General features: G+C 40.7%; 1 protein-coding gene across 2 annotated transcripts in view; it reads left to right on the top strand.

Annotated features, from left to right (window-relative positions):
* Positions 1 to 20,704, top strand: part of LOC115388790 (potassium voltage-gated channel subfamily D member 3-like) — a 111,653-nt gene that overhangs the window by 67,097 nt on the left and 23,852 nt on the right. For both annotated transcript variants that reach the window (XM_030092064.1, XM_030092063.1), the window contains exon 3: positions 19,158 to 19,320. In XM_030092064.1, coding sequence (XP_029947924.1) covers positions 19,158 to 19,320 — 163 coding nt within the window. The remainder of the gene's footprint in view (positions 1 to 19,157; positions 19,321 to 20,704) is intronic.

The following is a 20,704-nucleotide window of genomic DNA, read 5'->3' as shown; positions in this document are numbered from 1 at the left end:
CTATGAAAATGCTTTGCACTTATTTTATTGAGTCTTTTGAACATTTAATTTCATTTGCTGACTTGGGCTTTTCATCATACAAGAGCAACAATACACCGATGAAATGTGCATGAAAATTGCAGACAGGATGTTGCAGAGGCTCACGACCTCGCTGACCTGCATCAAGTGAATGTGTGAATGAGTCCAGCCTGATCTTAGCAGACCACTGCAACACTCCAACACCAGCTCCATTCGCTTCCTTTTTGACCCAGACACCAGATGCTTAGATGATCAGTCCTTTAAATGGCCTGTTGTGTTATTAAATGCAGTTCATTGTCATCTCTTCTATAAATGTTCTGTTTTGTTTTTGATGCTCCTGGCTGTAATTGCCCTCTTTAAGCCTTTTAATCATTTCCACTGTGAATACAATTCCAGGCCAAACAGTACCACCAATGAACCAACATCCAACATTCAATAAACTGACCGACCATCTGAAGAACCAGATGTTCATCATTTGTCGTATTTCTTTAATTAAGAAATCAACAGTATAACTCATTAACAGTCAAACTGATTGACCAACCGGCCATCAATGAATGAACCAAAGATCAAAATGAACCAAAGGGCCTAACGAGTCAACAAACCGTTGGTCCAACAGTATTTCCAACAGACCTACATTTTCCATAGTGCTACCAATCAAAACGCCTTGTACAGATAATTGACACAAACACCAAATGGGAAAAATATTATTTTCTTGAGTGAAAAAAAAGTGTGTTTGCATTGTTCCAGGAAGTGTTATCTTGACAAATTGCTAAATTCACCTGGTCAACAGTAATAACGCTGTCGCATTCTGTTCTCTTAACAATACAAAATTCCTGTTAGCCAGCTTTGTTTACACAACATTGCTGCAGATTTACATAATCTTTTCTATCTCTTTTCTATCTCTGCTTAATTTTTTTTTAATTTTATTCCATTTTTTTAACCTTTGTTGGTGATGAGCGGGTGATCTCTCCATAATATTGACCGTTGCTAAAATAACGTCAGACTCTTTTTGAAAGTTACACTGATTAATTCATTTTACAGTGGAGCAAATCTTCACTGTCAAATTTTCAAGATGTAGCATAAAATTAGGAGTTGTCGGCTGTGTGCTCACTAACTATCACACACCATCGCCACTTTTTTTGGTCTTGATGATTGTCATTAAACATTAGTCGAAATCCCTTCAACAGTTTCCATCTTTGTTTTTTGTAAATGAAATAAATCAGCCAGACCTCTGCTGCTTGTCAACACAGACCATACTCCCTTTACGCTCAGTGATGATTGGTTTCAGATAGCTTACACTACCTCTATGGGATTTATAACATTTTTTTTTTTTTTTTCTAATTTCAAATACCAGTTATGTGAAGTACAGAATAGCCTGAAGGTTGAGAGCTCACACAAAGATGTACTTCAGCACTACATCAGATCTGCACAGGTCGAGCTTCAGCCAGGAAGCCTTTGTTGCATGTCCAACATATCTTTCTTTTTCTCTTTCATCCCTGTATATCGCTACAGTCACGATTAAATAAAGATAAAAAAAAAAAAAGCCTTTCTTCATATCGTGGGTGGGTGGCAGTTCAAACAGGCCTTGGGTTACTAATGGTGAGTAAAATTACCTTTTTATCACTGCCCTGCTGCATAATAGCCTGCATCTGCTGCCCCACAAAGAAACCCAGTTGTCTATTATAAATTTCATGCTTAATTATAATTTAATTAGTGAGGATTATCCCTATTATATAACAGGAGAATTAAATTGGTTAAGTGAAATTACCCACAGCTGAAATGAAAAGTTGTAAAGTTAAAAGCTTCTGGAGGATGTTTTTTGTTTGTTTTTGATTTAATGTGGTTTCAAGCTCTTTGTTATTGAACTTGCCTTAATATTACTGTTTTTAATCTGTGCATTACCAACGTGATTGAGCGTGAGGAATTACGACAGTCATTTTAATCTTCAACAATTGATCATAATCATTTGCCGTTTTGAAGAAATTTGGGCTGCTTCATCAGATTTTCTACATGCCTTGGATTTTTTTGTCATCTCTCTTTAGCTGATCCCTGTTCTCACATATACATCTGAGGCCGTTTACACTCGACATGCAGCATAACAAATACCACCTCTCTTGTTCCTTTCTCCCCGTCTCTTTCTGTGGACTCCTGAAGTGGGATGCCACTCCTCTCGAGTGATACAACAGTAGCTCCTTGGGTCTCTTGAGCCTATCTGGCAGCCTACTTTCTCATGTAACCTACTTAGGAGGCTTTTTAAAAAGATCCCAAAGAAAGCTTTTTCATTTCTGTTCTCATCTCACGCTCTCTAATGGAGCCAGATCGAGAGGTAGCTGATGGGAGGCTGAACGTGAGGAGGGATATACCTTAAGTGAAGGTAGACACGTGGGACGGCGCTCGGTGGAAATGTGTGAGCGGAGGGGAGAAAAATGAAAAGCAAATAGCATTGCTTCAACATCGGGGAGCTTTTCAGCCATCATAACATCAAGGGTTTAGAGTAATAATTATCAATGAATGGCCTTTTGTAAATGTTTGCATTACAGAAAAAACAAAAGGAAAAATAAAAAGTGATGTGCTGCTTCATGACAGTGATCAGTAATCCAGATGCTGAATCACACCTCCGCAGCAAGTCGTCATTATGTTGATCACTATGCAATTTCTTACTCATTAAAGCAGATGTTTCCTCTGTGAAACTGCTTGCCGTCACTACGTCCTGGCATGGTGTGATACACACTTTACTTTTCCTAAATTTTGTGATTCCAACAAATTTTCACTGCAGTTTAAGAGGCGCTGATCATATGAATTGGCTGTATCTCTTTCGACCTTCCTTTTATAATTTGTCTGGGTTTGTTGAAACGCACGAGAATCCTGGACGAAACGTATTGAACAGCTGTTTGGAAAGTTTTGTGGAGAAGAGCAACCGTTTTCCCGCCTGGCACTGTCACTTGCTCGTGATCAGTTGCGTCTGCTTGACCATCTGGATGGATAACAGGTTCTTAGTCTGTGACTTCCTCATCCAGCTTTTTGGGGAGCTTTCCCCCCCCCACTCTCGTCCTGCTCATTATGCTGTCTGCCTGGTGTCCGTGTTACAGTAATTCTGCTGCAGTTCCTGTGTGTCATTACTCTGGAAGCCGCTGGAAAAAAAAAGTAGTCTTTTGAAAGGAAATCCAATTCGGTAATAATGAAATTGGAGAAGTGCTGTAAAAACGTGTTATCTCGACAGTAGATAATAGGATTTTCTTTGAAGACAATCATTGCGGTCTGTCTCAGAGGAAAGACGATCCTTGCTGTTTTGAATCTCAAAACATGAAATGAAAAGGACGGAGTGAATCAGTAATTACTTCCTTTAATTTAGAGGTTTTTCATTATGTCCACGTTAATGTGTTAATATTTGCATTAATATATGACTGTTTAATTCTATGAGCCTCATTTCTCTCTATTATTTATGCCCGTATGCTTGTAAGGTATTTTCACTCATCCAACTTCTTTTTTCCTGTAATCTAATTCATGGAGGCCACATTGTAAGTTGGGTTTCTTTTTCTTTTTCTTTGCCTCTCTACCTGTTTCTGCTAATTTAATCTATCTGACAAATCCGCAGCTGATCATTTTATATATCTTTTGATTGGTGTGACAAGTTGATTTTTACCGATAGATTGACTTCCTCAAACTGAGTTGTTCTGGCCACTCTGCATTAAGTTAAATTGAAAGTATATTTCCACATGGTTAAATGTCAGCATGAATGTTGTGCTTCTCCTCTCAAAATGGGATGTGGGAAAGGTTCCAACTTCCTGGTGGGAAAAATTAATCTAAAAACTGTCAAACTGGAAGCTTTAAAAAGGTGCACTAAAAATGTGCTGAGCTATTTTGGAGGGTCCTGGTCTAATGTTACTGGAGGTTTGATAGTGAAATACACTGGTTCTGTGCATAAATAAGTTTTTTACTCTTAAATGTCCACATACTGTTTCACCTTAAATTTACCACTCTTATTCACAGTTCAGTGGAAAAGACAGCTGCAGATGATGACTATAAAACTTAGCTGTTATCATATTCACATATCTCATGGCCATTCTCATATCTCTAAGCCAACGGTACATTTCCAGAAAACAAATTTTGACTTTATTCGTAAATCAGTTTGTAATCAGTTATTGTAGCCAGAAGCCAGAAAATGTTGGTTTTCAGATTCAATGAGAAAGAAAAGAAAAAAAAGAAAACTCAATATGACAAATGTTTATTGGAAACACAAAGCTAGTTATGCCTATATTTTGCTACAAAACAGAAAACTGGCTGGTGTAAGGTTTCCAAACACACACACACACACACACACACACACACACACACACACACACACACACACACACACACACAGCACAATGCAAACTATATGCAAATAAAATGTGTAACAGAGTTGGTCAGCACGATGCATCCAGCTGTCCTTTGATATTATGTCAATCCAGGCTGGCTCCCACACAGCCAGTGCAGAGTGCAGAGTTTGTTATAGCCTCAGTGATGGAGCTCAGTCACTGAATTACCAGATTGGCCCATTAGGGAGGGAATGGCAGGACGGCACTTCCTGCTTATTAATTGCCACATTTTCATTTCCTTGCCCCTGATACGACACAGGAGGCAAGTTCCCCAGATCCACAGCTAATTGTGAGGCATTCCATCACATCATGGTGTAGGAAATTCAAGTACTGCCATTGATCAAGAGCTATAGCCTCCTTGCGCTGAATACAGCCGTGGTAATGGTGATTAAGGCCAGAGGGACGAGACGCTCAACTCAAACAGAAATGAGAAACTAATTGGTTGTGGGTTATCGCGCTGGCTGCAATTATGACTCTTCTTGTTCAACATTAGATTCACCAGATGCTACATATTCCAACTTTAGAAAGTTGAAAGCGAGTGTCGTTCCTAAGGTAGAAGTGTTGTATCGTCTCTTAGGGAAAGATCTTCATGTCGGGATATGAAAACAGGCTCGGCTGCTTGCATCCTTCAAGGTACACATGTTCTTCAGTGGGGATTGGATTCCTGCTGTTGACCCAGAAAAGATGAATAGTCATGAGTTGCAGTGAACTTTTTATTGGAATGATTGAGAAAAAATATTCCTATTTATCGAGCAAGGTTACAGTGTTTAGTGCAGATATTTAGTATTTTAAATTCATGCTCATAAGTCCTTGATTAGAATTAGTCTGTACAATTCTTAGTTTTTTTTTGTTTTTTTTTTTTTTACCAAGTATTTCATCATCATTCCAAGCATGCTGAAATTTTAATTATTCTCTCTGGATGAAAACCACTCACTGCAGTCCTATAGTACATATAATACTTTAAACCCTGTATTCACACAGAGGAAAAGCGTGGTTTTAAAATAAAGCCTGCAAAAGAAACTGTACTTTGGAATTGTGTCTATAACAGACCCAAATGAAAGTCCGGGGGTTTACAGGGCTTAATGTTGTTTTTCATGAAGTCTTTTTATCACAATAAATAAAAGTCGACACTGATCCTCTTACCTTGCCCACCACTGATACACAATTGCTCCTGAACCTTCTGCTGCCCTCAGCTGCCTCTGCTCTGCAGCAGAGCGAGGCACAAAAGACAAATATGAATTTCCTGTCACATCCTCGGGACACTATGCTTCATTACTTGTGATGATTGTGTGGCTGAAATTGTCAATGAAATCTATCAGGCAGCGCGGAGAGCTCCATGATATAAGCCCGCGCAGCGTTTATGAACAGGAGGCAAAGGACAGATAATGATGACTCAGAGTTATGATCCATCAGGGTGGAGTGGAAACTGGCAATACATTCTGCACTCTGCTAATTTAAAGAAGTCTGGAATTTATGCGGATCAGGTCTACATCTTGTTGGTGTAAATCCTTCACTTGTTTCTGTGAGATTTGTTTTACGAGTGTCAGATTCAGTAAACCCACTCCCAAACATCGTACATACAGTATATCGATTCCCACAGCCTTCATAAAAGAGCGAAACTGTTGTTTGTGTCATGAATAAATTCACTTTCAAATTGTAATCTACTCTTTATTTTCCCAAATTATTGTTTATATAATGTCTCAACCTATTCAGCAACCTAATTTGTTAATCTTATTTTATCTCAAGTCTAATATCTATTGCAGTGTCATTTAACTGATGGCACAAAAAATGAGTTCATGCTGACGGAGTGATGGACTCTAAACATATGGAGAACAAAAGGACGTGTAAACCAACACAATGTGAGGAATCTGGAGCCGTTCTCACTGATTCATGCCTGATTCTTTTCCAGTCATTGTGTAATGGCTTTTTATCCAGATTTAAAGAGTTGAAAACTCTCCAGTTTTTACTTTGCCAGCACAGCTTCACTGAATGTCGCTGCTCTGAGCTGCTGCTACATACAAATGCTTTTTTTCTTGCTTCTGACAGCTGAGGCACTGGGAGTCCTTCAGTCAAGTGACAGAAATACAAACAATGGCAGTGATGAAACATCTGACCTCAAGAGGAAACTTTAACCCAGACTATGTTCTCCCCACAATGGCTTTGTTTGTACATCTTTGTGACTCCTGCAACTGCTGCGCCGACACGAAGCTGCATATATTATAGTTAGCGCTCTGTGGCAGCAGGGCCTCCAAACGTGAAGTTAAAGTCAAGGACTTGATTTCCTTTTCATTCTGTAATTGTTGGAAATAAAAGTTTGTTACAAATTATTCCTTTTTGAAAAAAATAACATTTATAGTTGAAACAGAAATTGAATTTATTTCCCAGTTAAACACAAGAGTCACAAATAAAATACAAAAATTCATCATTATAAGAGGTTATGAGAACACACTGTGGTGGTAGCTCGCCTCACAGTGAGAAGACACCGAGTTCAGTAGTTTGCATGTTCTCTCTGTGCATGTGTGTGATTTCTCAGGACATCTCTGGTTTGTTACAGTTCAGAAACCTGCATTTGAGGTTAAAGCAGGGTGAAAATACTGTATGTCTGTCCCTCATAATTTGCTCTGCAGTGGAGAAGGTTTTTGGGACGGACACAATGGAAGTGAATGGTATTTTTGGTTCCCCTCGTCAAACTCATCAAATACACAATCCAACAACCCCAAAACACTTTGGTGGACACGTTATAATCCGCACATTCACGACGCTGTGAAATATTAATGCAAAATTACCAGATTGAGTTTTTTTTGTGAAGATTGCTAAGACGGAACTACTAAATATGGCGTCTGGGCGTAGTGATTTCAAAAGAAAAAGTAGTTCCCAGTATTTGCTTCAGTGTCGTAACGCTACAATATTATTTGTTGGTGTTCCACAGCGTAGTGAATGTGCGGATTATAACGTGTCCACCAAAGTGTTTTGGGTTGTTGGATTGTGTATTTGATGAGTTTGACGAGGGGAACCAAAAATACCATCCACTTCCATTGTGACCGTCCCGAAAACCTTCCCCGACTCACCTCTGAATAAACAACAGCTCGCCCTCACAAAAAAAGTAAGTATGCTGTTCGAAATGACGAAGGAATTGCGCAAAATGGGTCAATTTGCCAAAATGTTGAAGTATCCCTTTAAGAGTTTGTGACCCACTTTATTTGCAATATTGCAATAAGGAATGATCAGAGAAGTTAAAAAGTTTCAAAGGCAATGGTATCACAGGTTATGCTGCATCAGTTTTGGGCCTTTTTCCCAAACTGTACATCATGAAGGCAATATCGCTGTACATGTGCAATGCTGAATAAGAATCTGCTCTGAGGCCGGAAAACCGCAGACCATCTGGAAAAAAACTGAAGGAAACAAAACAAATGAGTAACTCAGAAGAGCTCAGTGGCATTACTGGGCAGTTTCTGCACACAGGGGGTATGAATATTAAGCAGGGAGTTTAAATGGACGTTGCATGGTTAGGAAGTTTTCCCTGAGTAAATAAAGGTTAAGAAAAATGGCCTAATTCACAGTTTTTATTTTAAGCTTTTGTGCCGCGGGCGGTCCTCTCATACATCATCCTGCAGTCTGCAATGAACCACAGTTGAACCTGCTTTATTTGTGCATTTTTTTATTTAAACACACCTTTGTTTGCGCTGCGTTCATCGGTCCGCCGTGCCCTTGATGTTAACTCCTCCTGTTCAGACACACCGGCCTCTAATTTAAACAGGAGCTCACACAGGTCATGATGGATGGTGCTTTCTTTCCCGTGGCAGCGGGTCACGTGCGCTAATATCCCACATCGCTCACATGCCCTCGTGTGTAATAACAGACATCAGGTTTTTTTTTTTTTTCTCTCCGCCTCTTTAATCCCGCCTCACCTCCCTGTCTGCCGTGCGTCCTCCTTGTTATCACCCTGTCTTTTCCGTCTCTTCGGTTGGAAACAGAGGTGAGATCGCGTGTGAATATCAATACGGCTCGCCGTCCTCCCGGATGGATGGTCAAGTCAGCCATTTTTCATATTTGCTTTCTGGAGATTAGTGGATCAGATTGGGTTCAGAGTGGGCTGAGAGAAAAAGGAAGGGGCGGTGAATGTGTCCCGCGATGTGAAAGGGAACAACAAACAAGGCTGTGCTGCTGATGCTGCAGGGAGGTGTTTGACCTGCAAATGCTGCTTCACCTCTGCAGGCATCCCAAACTCTGCTGAAGTTCTGTTTGATTCACTTCTCTGTGAAAATAAGGTGTCAGCTCGGCTTTCAGCAGCATTTCCCATCACTTCATCGTGTGAGTTTGCACAAAAATGTGTAATTTTCAGAGCAAATGTAAAGGTTTGTTTATTTGCACAATACATTTAAAAGACTGACAATGCAGTAGATTGTGTTTCAGTGTTCTGTGCTAGTGAAAATATCAATACATTTGGCCAATCAGATGGAGAGCCTTCTTCTCGAGATTGTGTGAACAACAGGTAGCATGCAGCTTTATCTGTTTGTTTTTTTTAACTTGAAGATTTCTTAAGAATCACTTTTATTTGTAAGTAACTGCAGTTTAAGCCATAAACCGTAGTTTTCGGCAGTCACACACACACACACACACACACACACACACACACACACACACACACACACACACACACACACACTCACACTCACAGGTTCAGGTCCCGAGCATGTCCACGAACCTCAAACTCAGACTGAGGGTCTTCTCAGTGTGAGGTGATAGGTCAAACCACTATAAAAGCAACAATGAACCAAACCAAATTACACATTTATAATCAATATTCCCACTGTGATTTCATTTAATTAAAAAAAAGTCAGAGTGGTCAGAGTGTACTTGGGGGGAAAAAAATGAAAATACTAGAAAATCAAAGGCAATTTTCACAGGAAAAAGTTTGAGTGTGTCTGGCTTAGATAAAATGAACCGTTGCGTTTCATCTGCTGAAGTCATTGAAAATATTTGTTTTCACTCTTAATACTGGCCCAAAAATCACAATAACAAATGTGCCAAGTTGGAGCAGGTCGAAGGAGCTCATGCTAAACCTCACGGCTTTAGTTTGTTTTATGATGTCCAGTGTTGTCGTGGTATTAAATGCTACTTATCTTTGAATTCAGTGAGCACACTGAAGCAGATTTATCCAAATACACAACATCGGAGGTTTTTACACTTCTGTCACACGAGTATTGCATGCTTCATGAATGCATGAATTTTAGCTGTTCGCATCAGAAGTAGCACCTGCTCTTTGTGCCTTTGTTGTGGTGATTGTTGGAGCGCCTGCCAAAGTGGATTGACATTCTCCAGACTCTGCACTCGTGTCTGCAGTGGGATTATCCGGGGGCTGATTCGAGCGGCGTGCCATCAGGGCCATTCAGGTTCCAGGCAGATTATGTAAACATCACACAAAGAGATCTTCTATTAACCTGCACTGTCACACAGGAAACGCGCGCGTGACAAAAAAAGCAATCAAGTTTCGGCAGCTTAGCAAAACGGAGCAAGAGATTAATATAAATGTGTTATTCTTAATCCTTTAAGGACGCGAAAGGCCGATCCAGCCTCGTTTAGCAAATGGCTATTTTCAAAACTTTACATGTACGTGTGTCACGTTATAAACAAGGTGAATCATTCCCCTCGCCTCGGTATTATTACCCTGTCTTTGAGGCTTGCTGTTTGATGAAATACTAATTAAATTTGTGGCATAAATTGAACTTCGTTAGAAAAAGTGTCTCCATGTCTCACTGCTCCTTTTGTGATGGTGTTGCCGGAGCTTCATTAGCTATCGTTTACTTCTTCTCTCAGCATTTTCATGAAAAGATTTGCCGCAGTCTCTTCAAATATCACTTTAGTCTACTGTATATTCACTATCGCATTTAGTCAAAAACATTTTAAAGCTAATGTAGAAATTTCTGCTCTCGTGCTGCCTTTCAGAGTCTGAATCAAACCAAATGAGTCACAGAAGCGATTGACTATTTTCTAAATGTCATTAAGTTACACATTGAATGATAATGTATGATTATTAGTATTTATTGGTTGTTTTTCTGCCATGACTATGTATGTTAAAATCCTATATATAGTTTTTTTGTTCATGATTATACTGGTCCATCTTCTCTTGATTTTTCTATTTAATTTCTTAGTTTATGAACCAGAGTAGGGACACAAAAGAACTGTTTAGTTCTTTCATGTTTGCTTGATGACGATGACAATGAATGTGAAAAATAATGAACTGAATCTGTGCATAACTAAACTAAACTAAACTTCATATTCGTACTGGAATACCCTCTTAAATAGATATATATATATGCAATCGCTATCTTTGTGTTTGGACTAATGGGCTATATGCGCAGCTCCATCACTTCCAGAAGTTCAGACAGCACCTTTATTTCTTGTCTGTCATGATAGGATGAACTGATTAATCCAGGTGTGTCTGGCCGTTTACTGAGGTCAGACACACCTGGATTAATCAGTTCATCCTATCATGAAAGACAGGAAATAAAGGTGCTGTCTCAACTTCAGGAAGTAATGGAGCTGCAATAAAAAATTGAAATGGAGTATTGATATCAAATTCCCAGTTTTTTTTTCTCACTGTAAAACAGTTTCAAACTTTTACAGACTCACCCTTGTCTTGAGGGTGTTTGCTCACTAAACCTGCCACTAATAGAAATGCATCAGTAGCTTTGCAAGTGTCTGCTCTGCACCAACAACGCTGCCTCGCGATAATGATAACAGCTTGAAGTGGCGATGCTGCGTAATGTATATTCAGCGTGGTGTAGACAAAAAAAAAAACCCTCAAGAAAACATTAACAGACACTTTGTAGATGTTCTTATGTGACAAAGATCCACACGATTGACTGAGAGACAGCTCTGGTTTGAAAGTTTATTCTCAGTTCAGGGACATGTGTTATTCAGTGAGCAGGAAGGACGTCCATCTGAGAGAGTGAAGCAGATTGTGAAGCAGGTGAGGGTCCAAACCTGAACTAAATAAATAAATTCAACATGAATGTCGACAAGATGAGGAAAAAGAAGGTTGGAAGGAGCTCACACAAGACATAAAGAGACATACGACACACATATGCACAGCAGGGAGTGTGGAGCTTGCAAGGCATTCATGACAACAATCAAGGGATTAAGGGTGCTGCAAAACACTCAGAGGACATCACAAGGGCAGGGACAGACGAGTACCTGACACGAGAGGAGAATCAATGTCACAAAGCATCAAGCACAAGATAAAACATAAGAAATATGACCACACAAAACAAGACTCAGTCACTACATTTACAAGACACCTAAAAAAAGCTAAATATTACATTAGTCCAACTAAAATTTGAGTGTAAAAGTTGATGAAAACAGTTAAGCTCAAGTGAAATATTCGTTTTCAAAGTCAGTATCTGGTGTGATCACCATTTGCTTCACGCAGTACAACACATCTCCTTCACAGAGAGTTGATCAGGTTGATTGTGACCTGTTGAATGTTGGTTCACTCCTCCTTAATGGCTGTGCAAAGTTGCCGGATATCGGCAAAAACTGGAACTGTCAGTTGTAAATGCTGATCCAGAGCATCCCAAACATGCTTTCTCGGTGACATGTCCAGGTTAGTGTGCTGACCAATCAAGAAACAGGATGTGCTTTCAGGAGTTGTGTTCAGATCCTTACAACATGGCTTACGTTATCATGCTGCAACATGAGGGGTTTGGCCGTGGATGACTGGAAAAACAACGGGCCTCCGGGTCTGGTCACAGTTTCACTGTGCATTCACAATGCCATCGATGAAAAGCACTCACTGATCATAGCACACGCCTGCCCATACTGTAACCCCATAGCCACGCTGTCTGCCATCTCCCCTGTACAGAGAGAACTGCCTGACGCTGTCAAATGTGAGCATTTTTCCACATTTGTGCAGAAATTCTTTGTTGATGCAAACAGATTGTTGCAGCAGTTGTGCGGGTTGCTGGTCTCAGATGATGTGATGAAACTGCACTTTCCTGAGACACACCTGTGCAATAATCCTGCTGTCTAATCGGCACCGTGATATGCCACACCTGTGAGGTGGATGGATTATCCCGGCAAAGGAGAAGTGCTCGCTAATACAGATTTAGGCACATTTGTGACAAGTATTTGAGAGAAATGGGGCTTTTGTGTACATAGGAAAACTCTTACGTCTTTGAGTGCAGCTCATGAAAAATGGGAGCAAAAAAGCAGAAGTGTTGCATTAATGTTTTTGTTCAGCGCAGTTGTAATGGCTGAGGTCAGGAGAAAGGGCCTCGCAAAGACAGAACTGTAGCCAGGAGTGTTTAGGTGTTGATTGATGACCAGTAACCGTGGTCATTTTCTGGGTTTACAGGGTATTTTTCAGAAACCCCCATCCAGGTTCTCAGTCTTCATGAAATATATAAAATGACAAATTACAAGCCTCACAAGCACCTGAGAGCAACACGGGTACTCTGTGATTGAAAACCAGCTCTGTCTTGTGGTTGCTTCTGTTCTAATGGTTTAAACGTTCCTCATTGGGGCTTCGATAAAGTTAGACGGTGGTTGTACGTTGCTGCCTTCGATTCTGCCCTAGATTAAATGGAAATCATTCAGCCGCACTGATGGGTTTGGTTTCATGGCTCCTTTCTGGCCATCACAGGTCTATCAGGTGCTCGCCGTTCCTTAAATACACGGCAGAAACGGTGGATAAGCTTTTTAAATGAAGACCAAAACAAGTAATTGTTTGAGAAATAATTTTTCACCTCAGTAAATGATTTTCCCACCTGTTTGGCTGTCTGTTTTATATATAATAGCAGAAGAGGAAAAAAGTGTGAGTCAGTTTATTAGAGAAATGACCAGACTGTTGTGGTCTGTTTTGTGTTGTTTAATTGCTCCTGCAGCCTGAATAATTAATTGATTTCTGTTGTTGCATCTCTTATTTATCTTCTTATTGATTTGAACAGCAACAACAACAAAAAAAAAGATAATGAAATTACAGTGAGAAAAATAACATATTGACCATATCTGAAATGCAAGCACCTGTCTGACCTTCAGTGTATTGCAATAGTTGAGCACAAACGTTTATTTTTCTGATTGTCAGTGACTCATTGACTCCATAATTAATCAGTTGTTTGTGTGGGTACGTTTCAAACTCATGACATTTCACACTGCAGCTGTCATCCTTCCTCCGATTTCAAGTCTACTTTCCCAAATGATGCAAATTTATACACTTGCCAGTGCAAAGTCCAACCAAGGGAATAGTTAAATGCCTCAACAGAGCATGCTACACAATGCTGTATATTCGCATGCTGACCATCACATTAGCACATACTCCAGTTTTGTGCACTTCTGAGTGTATAGAGAGCGCTTTTTGAGTAAAAAAATAAACACATTACCACTGGACATGTGCATCATGCTCCATTCAGTTATGGTTTTCTGCAGCACAGTCCTATAAGTAGCTGCTGTTCTTTGCTATCCTGCTGTAACACAAAACTCCAAACTGAGTTCAAGGGAGAATCACAGCTGGGGCTGCAGCAGGAGGTTCAAGGAAGACAAAAAGCCTGTTTGGCCTTGCCTTTTTTTTTATACTGTAAACTTGACAAAGAAGTCTGTTAAAAGTTCATGCAATTACTGTCGCTGCAGTGGGGATAAACGGACACACAGAAAGAAAACAGCCTTGTTTTTTTTCCAAAAGCGATGCTCCAGTGGGGACAGTGAGACTACTGAATATAATCCAGTCCAGTTTTAGTGAATACAGCTGCAACGTTGAAGGCTACTAAGATTGATTTAATCAAATCGTCTCCAATTATTTGAAAAGAGCCCACAGAAACATGTTAAATACAGAAAGGACAGTCTGGAAACTGGAGTTTTGATTAAAAGCGCATTTATATTTTACACAGCAGGTAATCACTGCTTTGAGGGAAGGGGTGACTCCACACAGTCAAAACCCCTTTTGTGCCTCCACTAAAGTAATCACAGCTATCTATTCATCATCATCAAGTATTCCGGCGCCCTTTTTTTTTTTTTTTTCCTTGAAGCAGGCCTCCTGTTGTGAACTAATGCATTGCACAGAGCAGGGCTCGGAATAATCCGCGACATTGCAGTTGTAATGATGTTTGACGTACCGTAATGTGCATGAAGTGTCAAACATTTTTACAGCGGAGCAGTCAGAGGCGCCGCCAGGAGAACGTCATCTCTCATCGGCTGACGGACAACAAGTGGAGCAAGCTGTGAAATCATTTGTCTGCTCGTCTGGCAGCCGGGAGTAGCACTGAGCAACAATCACAACAAGCCCTGTGGTCAAATCTCCAGCGCTTGTTAATAATCCTTCAGATTTCTGACTCTTCTCAGCTTGCAGTCCACATCAGGCTGCCTGTCCTCTGTCGGACAACATGGGGAAAAACTTTTGCTCACAGAAAAACTCAGTCTGACTTTCAGTTTAGTGTAGGAAGAGAAACAAGAATGATGAAGCTGAGATACATCATCGTTAAAATTTCCTAACACGCAATCTTATCTTGTGTTGCTACTTTTCATTTACAAGCAGCATTTAGGGAATATCATGATGAATCACACACACTTATCTTTGGTTTCGTGGTTGTGCCACAAGTTAGATTTTTAATAGACCGAAAAAATAGGTCTATCAATATTCTACTAAATTATTATTATTTAGCACAAAAAATGTTTGTGTTAGTGGAATATTCCTTTGTTGTTGTGGTACTTCATGGTAATAAATGTTGTTCAGGTCGAAAACATTTAGTTTCCTTCGAATGGAGGCATTTTTTGTCTTGCTCAAGGACACTTCAACACGGAGACAAACAGAAGGATCTGTAAATCAGTAAATCAGGCCTTCATTCAACGTTAAACTGATCAACAATTTCAGAGGGAAAACTAATGAACTTTCACCTGCTTATTTCAATTTAATCACACAATTATTTACATGAACTCAGAGACAAAAATATATCTGTTATAGCATGTATTCGTAGACTGTTTAACTTGTTTTTGTCTGTAATTGTGCTTCACATAACCTACTTGTTTCCAGTGTTTGAATAATAAAAAAAATAAAAACTGAGAGGATTTGAGCGACATCGTCTTCCTCCCTCTGGCACATATTTACTCAGGCAGAGCAGAAGGCTGGGTCCATGATAATCCCTCAACTCTTCATTCTTCAGTAGTAAACAGGAGGGAGGTAAGGAGTGTGATTATGGAGCTCTTTCAGCAGGAGAGGAAGCCAGAGTAGGAGGTCTAGACCCCCCTTCAAAAAAAAAAAAAAAAACAATGCTCGGGAAAAGTGAAAAGCCAGAACACACCCACGTCTGAGTGGAGAGCGGCCCTCGGGAGGCGCGGCGGTCAGCAGTGCATGGGTCTTACCTGTCAGGAGTCTCATTGTGTCGAGAAAGCAGCGGAGGAGAAACTCCGCGGAGCCAAAAAGGCCAAGCAGTGAGAAACTAAGAGGGGAAGAAAGGTCTTTTGACATGTGCAAGTGTTTTAGTAAAGCCTAGAGGATTAAAGTCAACCCTCCATGCTTGATCAGTTTCTTTAAAGTGGCTTTTTTAGCAAATAGGTTTGTCAAGGACTCGTGTGCCAAGAAAAAAATCCCACATTCACAGTATTCCCCTCGCTGTCTTACTTCTTTCTGCATTCCCGCATGTTTCTCTCTAAATGTTACCTGATGTGTGTGACAAAACATTGTTCCCCATCAAGTCATTTCACAGTCTTTAAACTTGACTCTCCATGAGACAATTTCAAGGCCCGCTTTCGCCACCTTGCAAACTTGTCCCAGACGTGTGCTTTTAAATCAATTTGTTCCACCGCATGCCATCATGGCGAGTAGCTCCCACCAGCCACTGGGCTTCGGCTTCTTCTTGGCCCTGAATCCCACCGGCAACGCTTTGTTATGCCCGGTCTGGGCCGCATAGATAGCAGTGGCTCTATCTCTCTGCTTCCGTCCACCTGTTAACAGCAGCCCCGTGTAATCAAATTACAAGAGGAGCGAGAGAAACAGACAGCAGCGGGCACTACAGTGAATGCTCTAAAAACTGACACAACTTGCAAATGTATTAATTATTGTAGTTTATGTATTAGATGTTTTTAGCCTTGTGTAATTTTTTCTTGCTTTTTTTGCAGTTACAGCTTCATCAAACATAAAAATTTTCAATGAGATGACCTGAAGACTGTTGTTTATATTATTAAATTCATGAAATTTAAACTTAAAGCTAGGGTAGACGATGTTGAAGAGCCTGCAAGATTTGAAAGTCGCACACCTCAAGCCATCCCCCCTAAGCTCCTCCTACTCCAATCAGTGCTTGGCCCAACGCCACACCCCCCCCGAACATGACCGCGCATCTCAACTAATGTTTTCAATGGGACCCCGCTCCAAGCCTAGGGTGACCATACGTCCTCTTTTACCCGGACATGTCCACTTTTTACGTCCTGTCCGGGGCGTCCGGGCGGGTTTTTTAAATTCAAGGAAATGTCCGAGATTCACTGTTTCTCATAGCACATAAACGTAAATTGACCAGCGCTTTGCACACAATACTATGATACTTTGTTGCACTACGTAATTACCAAGAGGCGGTCTTGTGAGCCGATCTGCGCCACGCGCTCACACGCACACACACAGAGGTGTCTGTGTGTGTGCGTGAGCCGCGCGCACACACACACACACACACACACACACACACACACAGCGCGGAGCAGACAGGGCTGTTCAGACAGCAGAGCACGGCATCTGATTGGTTTCTTAAAGGGATACTTCAACATTTTGGCAAATTGGCCCATTTAGCGCAATTCCTTAGTCGTTTCGAACAGCATACTTACTTTTTTTTGTGAGGGTGAGCTATTGTTTATTCAGAGGTGAGTTGGGGAAGGTTTTCGGGACGGACACAATGGAAGTGGATGGTATTTTTGTTCCCCCTAGTCAAACTCATCAAATACACAATCCAACGACCCCAAAACACTTTGGTGGACACGTTATAATCCGCACATTCACTACGCTGTGAAACACCAACAAATAATATTGTAGCATTATGACACTGAAGCAAATACTGGGAACTACTTTTTCCTTTGAAATCACTACGCCCAGACGCCATGTTTAGTAAGTAGTTCCGTCTTAGCAATCTTCGCATAAACAACTCAATGTGGTAATTTTGCATTAATATTTCACAGCGTAGTGAATGTGCGGATTATAACTTGTCCACCAAAGTGTTTTCAGGTTGTTGGATTGTGTATTTGATGAGTTTGATGGGGGGAACCAAAAATACCATTCACTTCCATTGTGTCCGTCCCAAAAACCTTCCCCGACTCACCTCTGAATAAACAACAGCTCGCCCTCACAAAAAAAGTAAGTATGCTGTTCGAAATGACTAAGGAATTGCGCTAAATGGGCCAATTTGCCAAAATGTTGAAGTATCCCTTTAAGAGCGGTCCGCGCCTTAGGATTGGTCGGAGTTTTTACTGTCCTTTGGCTGCTACAGTTGTCAGATTTTTTCCGCACCTTTTTCCGTACACATATGTATCGACTTCTCCCAGGGGGCAAGGAGCATTTCACTCAGTATGACAAAAAGTGCTTTTGGACAACATCGTCTACCCTAGCTTTAAGTTTTTTAGACAAAGCTGTCACAAGTCAAAACCATTACTTTATTTTGAAACCTGAAGCAAAAAATCTAGTTTAGACTTATGCAGACTCTAAAAACCACCTCACTGATGCAGGACAAGAACAAAAAGTAGCCGCTGGCATCTCTGCAGTTATTGACTTTGTAAAAGAAAACTTCCCAAATTAGAGGCTTTCAGAACTGACTCCTCAGGAAATACAATATTTGTTCTCTCAAGGGTTGATGGAGACTAAAAATATCCAAAAGACAAATCAAATTATGGCAAATGAATATCTAAATAGACATTGTTTTTATTTTCCATCTCTGCCAGATGTGTAACTATGCAGCATTTTGCCAACATGATCACCTCATCAGCATGAAGTGGTGTTTTAAAGCTTGTTTTTACTGCTAGAATAAGCTGTGGAGGGGGGGGGGGGGGGGGGGGGGGGGGGGGGGGGGGGCATTAAATTTGACTACTTACCATCCTCTCTGACAACTGTAGTGTCTCACAAGTGTAATTTCAAATTATAATTTTAGAGTTAAAAAGCGCTCACATTCAATGCCGGCTGAGTGTCCTTTGGAAGTCATTCAGAGACGTGTCGAGATAACTTGAGCTGGAGCTTCCAGAAGAGGGCCTGAAGCCTCCAGCTCCAAATCTCCTGCTACTATCACAAAAATGCTGGTTCAGGCTAACGGTGACATTTTGGTGAAACAAAATCCAGTTTAAAGAGATTAGAGTGTCACAAAGTTCCTTCATATTTGAAAATGCTACTGAATGACTCATGAATATTACAGCCCCTGTATGTGCGCGTACATAATAGCTTTTTTATTCTTTTTTTTTTTTTTTTTTGATGGGGGGGGTCAAATTCACATGAATTTTGTTGGGGTTATTATTAGATTTGTTTAAAATTCAGTTGCAGTCATAAACTGTTTGGTCTCCAGCCCTCAGAGCAGCATCGTAAGAGCATTGACATGAAAACTATCAGACTTCAAAATGGCTTTTTTTCCCCCGAGCAACGCATTAAGGTCTCTTCACTGCATTCTGTTGTGATCTATTGGGTTTATGTTTATGCTCTTTAAAATACTAACTGCGCTGTCACTCTATGTCCGTACTCTGGTGGTTGACAATAAAGGCATTGTAGCCTCCCGCAGTAGTAGATACAGGTCTGAGTTTTTTCCTAAAACTTTTCATTTGTTTCATTTCTAGATACGGAGACATGGTACCAAAAACGATTGCGGGAAAGATCTTTGGCTCCATCTGCTCCCTGAGCGGCGTGCTGGTGATCGCTCTGCCCGTCCCCGTCATCGTGTCCAACTTCAGCCGCATCTACCACCAGAATCAGAGAGCAGACAAGCGCCGCGCTCAGAAGGTAAATAAATAAATAAATAGGAACAGTTTTCTGCAGTAAGGAGGTGGAGGTTTATCCGTGGGTTAAATGTCTAAGTGCAGATGTGTATGCAGCCTGAACACACACATACAACCTGACCATTAGCAGCAGACGCTGTTGATTTTCGTGAGGTCAGAGTGGCAGAGGATTATGAGATATTATTAAGTTAATGAGAGAGCATGGGCGTATAAAAAACATTTGGGTGGGTGGATACTAATGTTTAAGCCTTTGAAGGTCCTCCTTTAATGGTCAAACCATTATATTGATGGCGCTGGGCGAAGAGAACTTCACGAGAGATGAGTATCTTTTTTCATGAAAAATACAGAGGAGGCATTTCATAAACACTAAAAAACAGACCATTGTGAAGATATTCGACCTCAGTTAGGAGCGGTACCGCCGCATCGCAAATCAGCGTCCTTCAACCTACTTCAGCCCACGTCTTTTTTTTTCTCTATCACACACAGGAAATGTATTCGTTTTCAAACACACATTAATTTAATGCCCTTTTAAACACACACGCACACACACCCCCGGTCCTTCTCATTCTCTGACACACACATAGACACACGCTTCAATTCCAAGGACCAAATGTTAGACATGCACTCACCACAATCTCCCAGTGGGCTTGACCTTTCAACAGGGCCAGATAAGAGTGCAATTAAGTTAGAGAGCAGCTGCTGATAGCTAATTGAGGGCGGTAAAGTCTGATTTGAATCCAGAGTAATGTAAGTATCCCGGATGGGTGGTTTTTATAATTGATATACTGATTCCATTGTTTTTTTCTTAAAAAAAAAAAAAAGAAAGAAAGAAAGAAAATGAAATACAGTGGTTGCAGCACTCTCACACCATCACACAGGTCTGTGTAACTTCCATTCAGTTCTGAGTGGAATGAGTTCAACCACAAGCTGAAACAACATCAGGGAGTAAACGTATGAATGTGGAGGGATTTTCAAGGAGGGATGGACCCGGATTTATTCATTCAGTTTGAGAAGCAAATCACATCAAACAACTTCAGTCCCACAGCGGCTTTGGCAGTGTTTGATGAAACGTGTTTGAGGAGGGAGAATTATTTACTGATATCAAGTCTTCCATGTAAAAGAAAATAATTCATGCTGATTTATACTAATTGTTTGGCAATAATCTGCTTGAACGTCAGCCCACCTGCATGCGATGGATGGAAACCGATAGATGAGACACGAGGACATTTTTCAATTACCTTCTCTGACTAATAAAGAAATGCGAGTTCGATATGACTGAGAAATCGCACCTCGGATACACCGTTCAACACCTCTCCTCACATAACTGATGCCAGTCAGTCTAAAGTTATCTCTTTACATCTAACATATATTTAGCCACTGACAAAGTG

This window comes from Salarias fasciatus, chromosome 5 (genome assembly GCF_902148845.1).
Source record: "Salarias fasciatus chromosome 5, fSalaFa1.1, whole genome shotgun sequence".
NCBI lineage: Eukaryota > Metazoa > Chordata > Actinopteri > Blenniiformes > Blenniidae > Salarias > Salarias fasciatus.
Note: the sequence above shows the minus strand (reverse complement) of the source record. Positions and strands in the feature narration are given on the sequence as shown.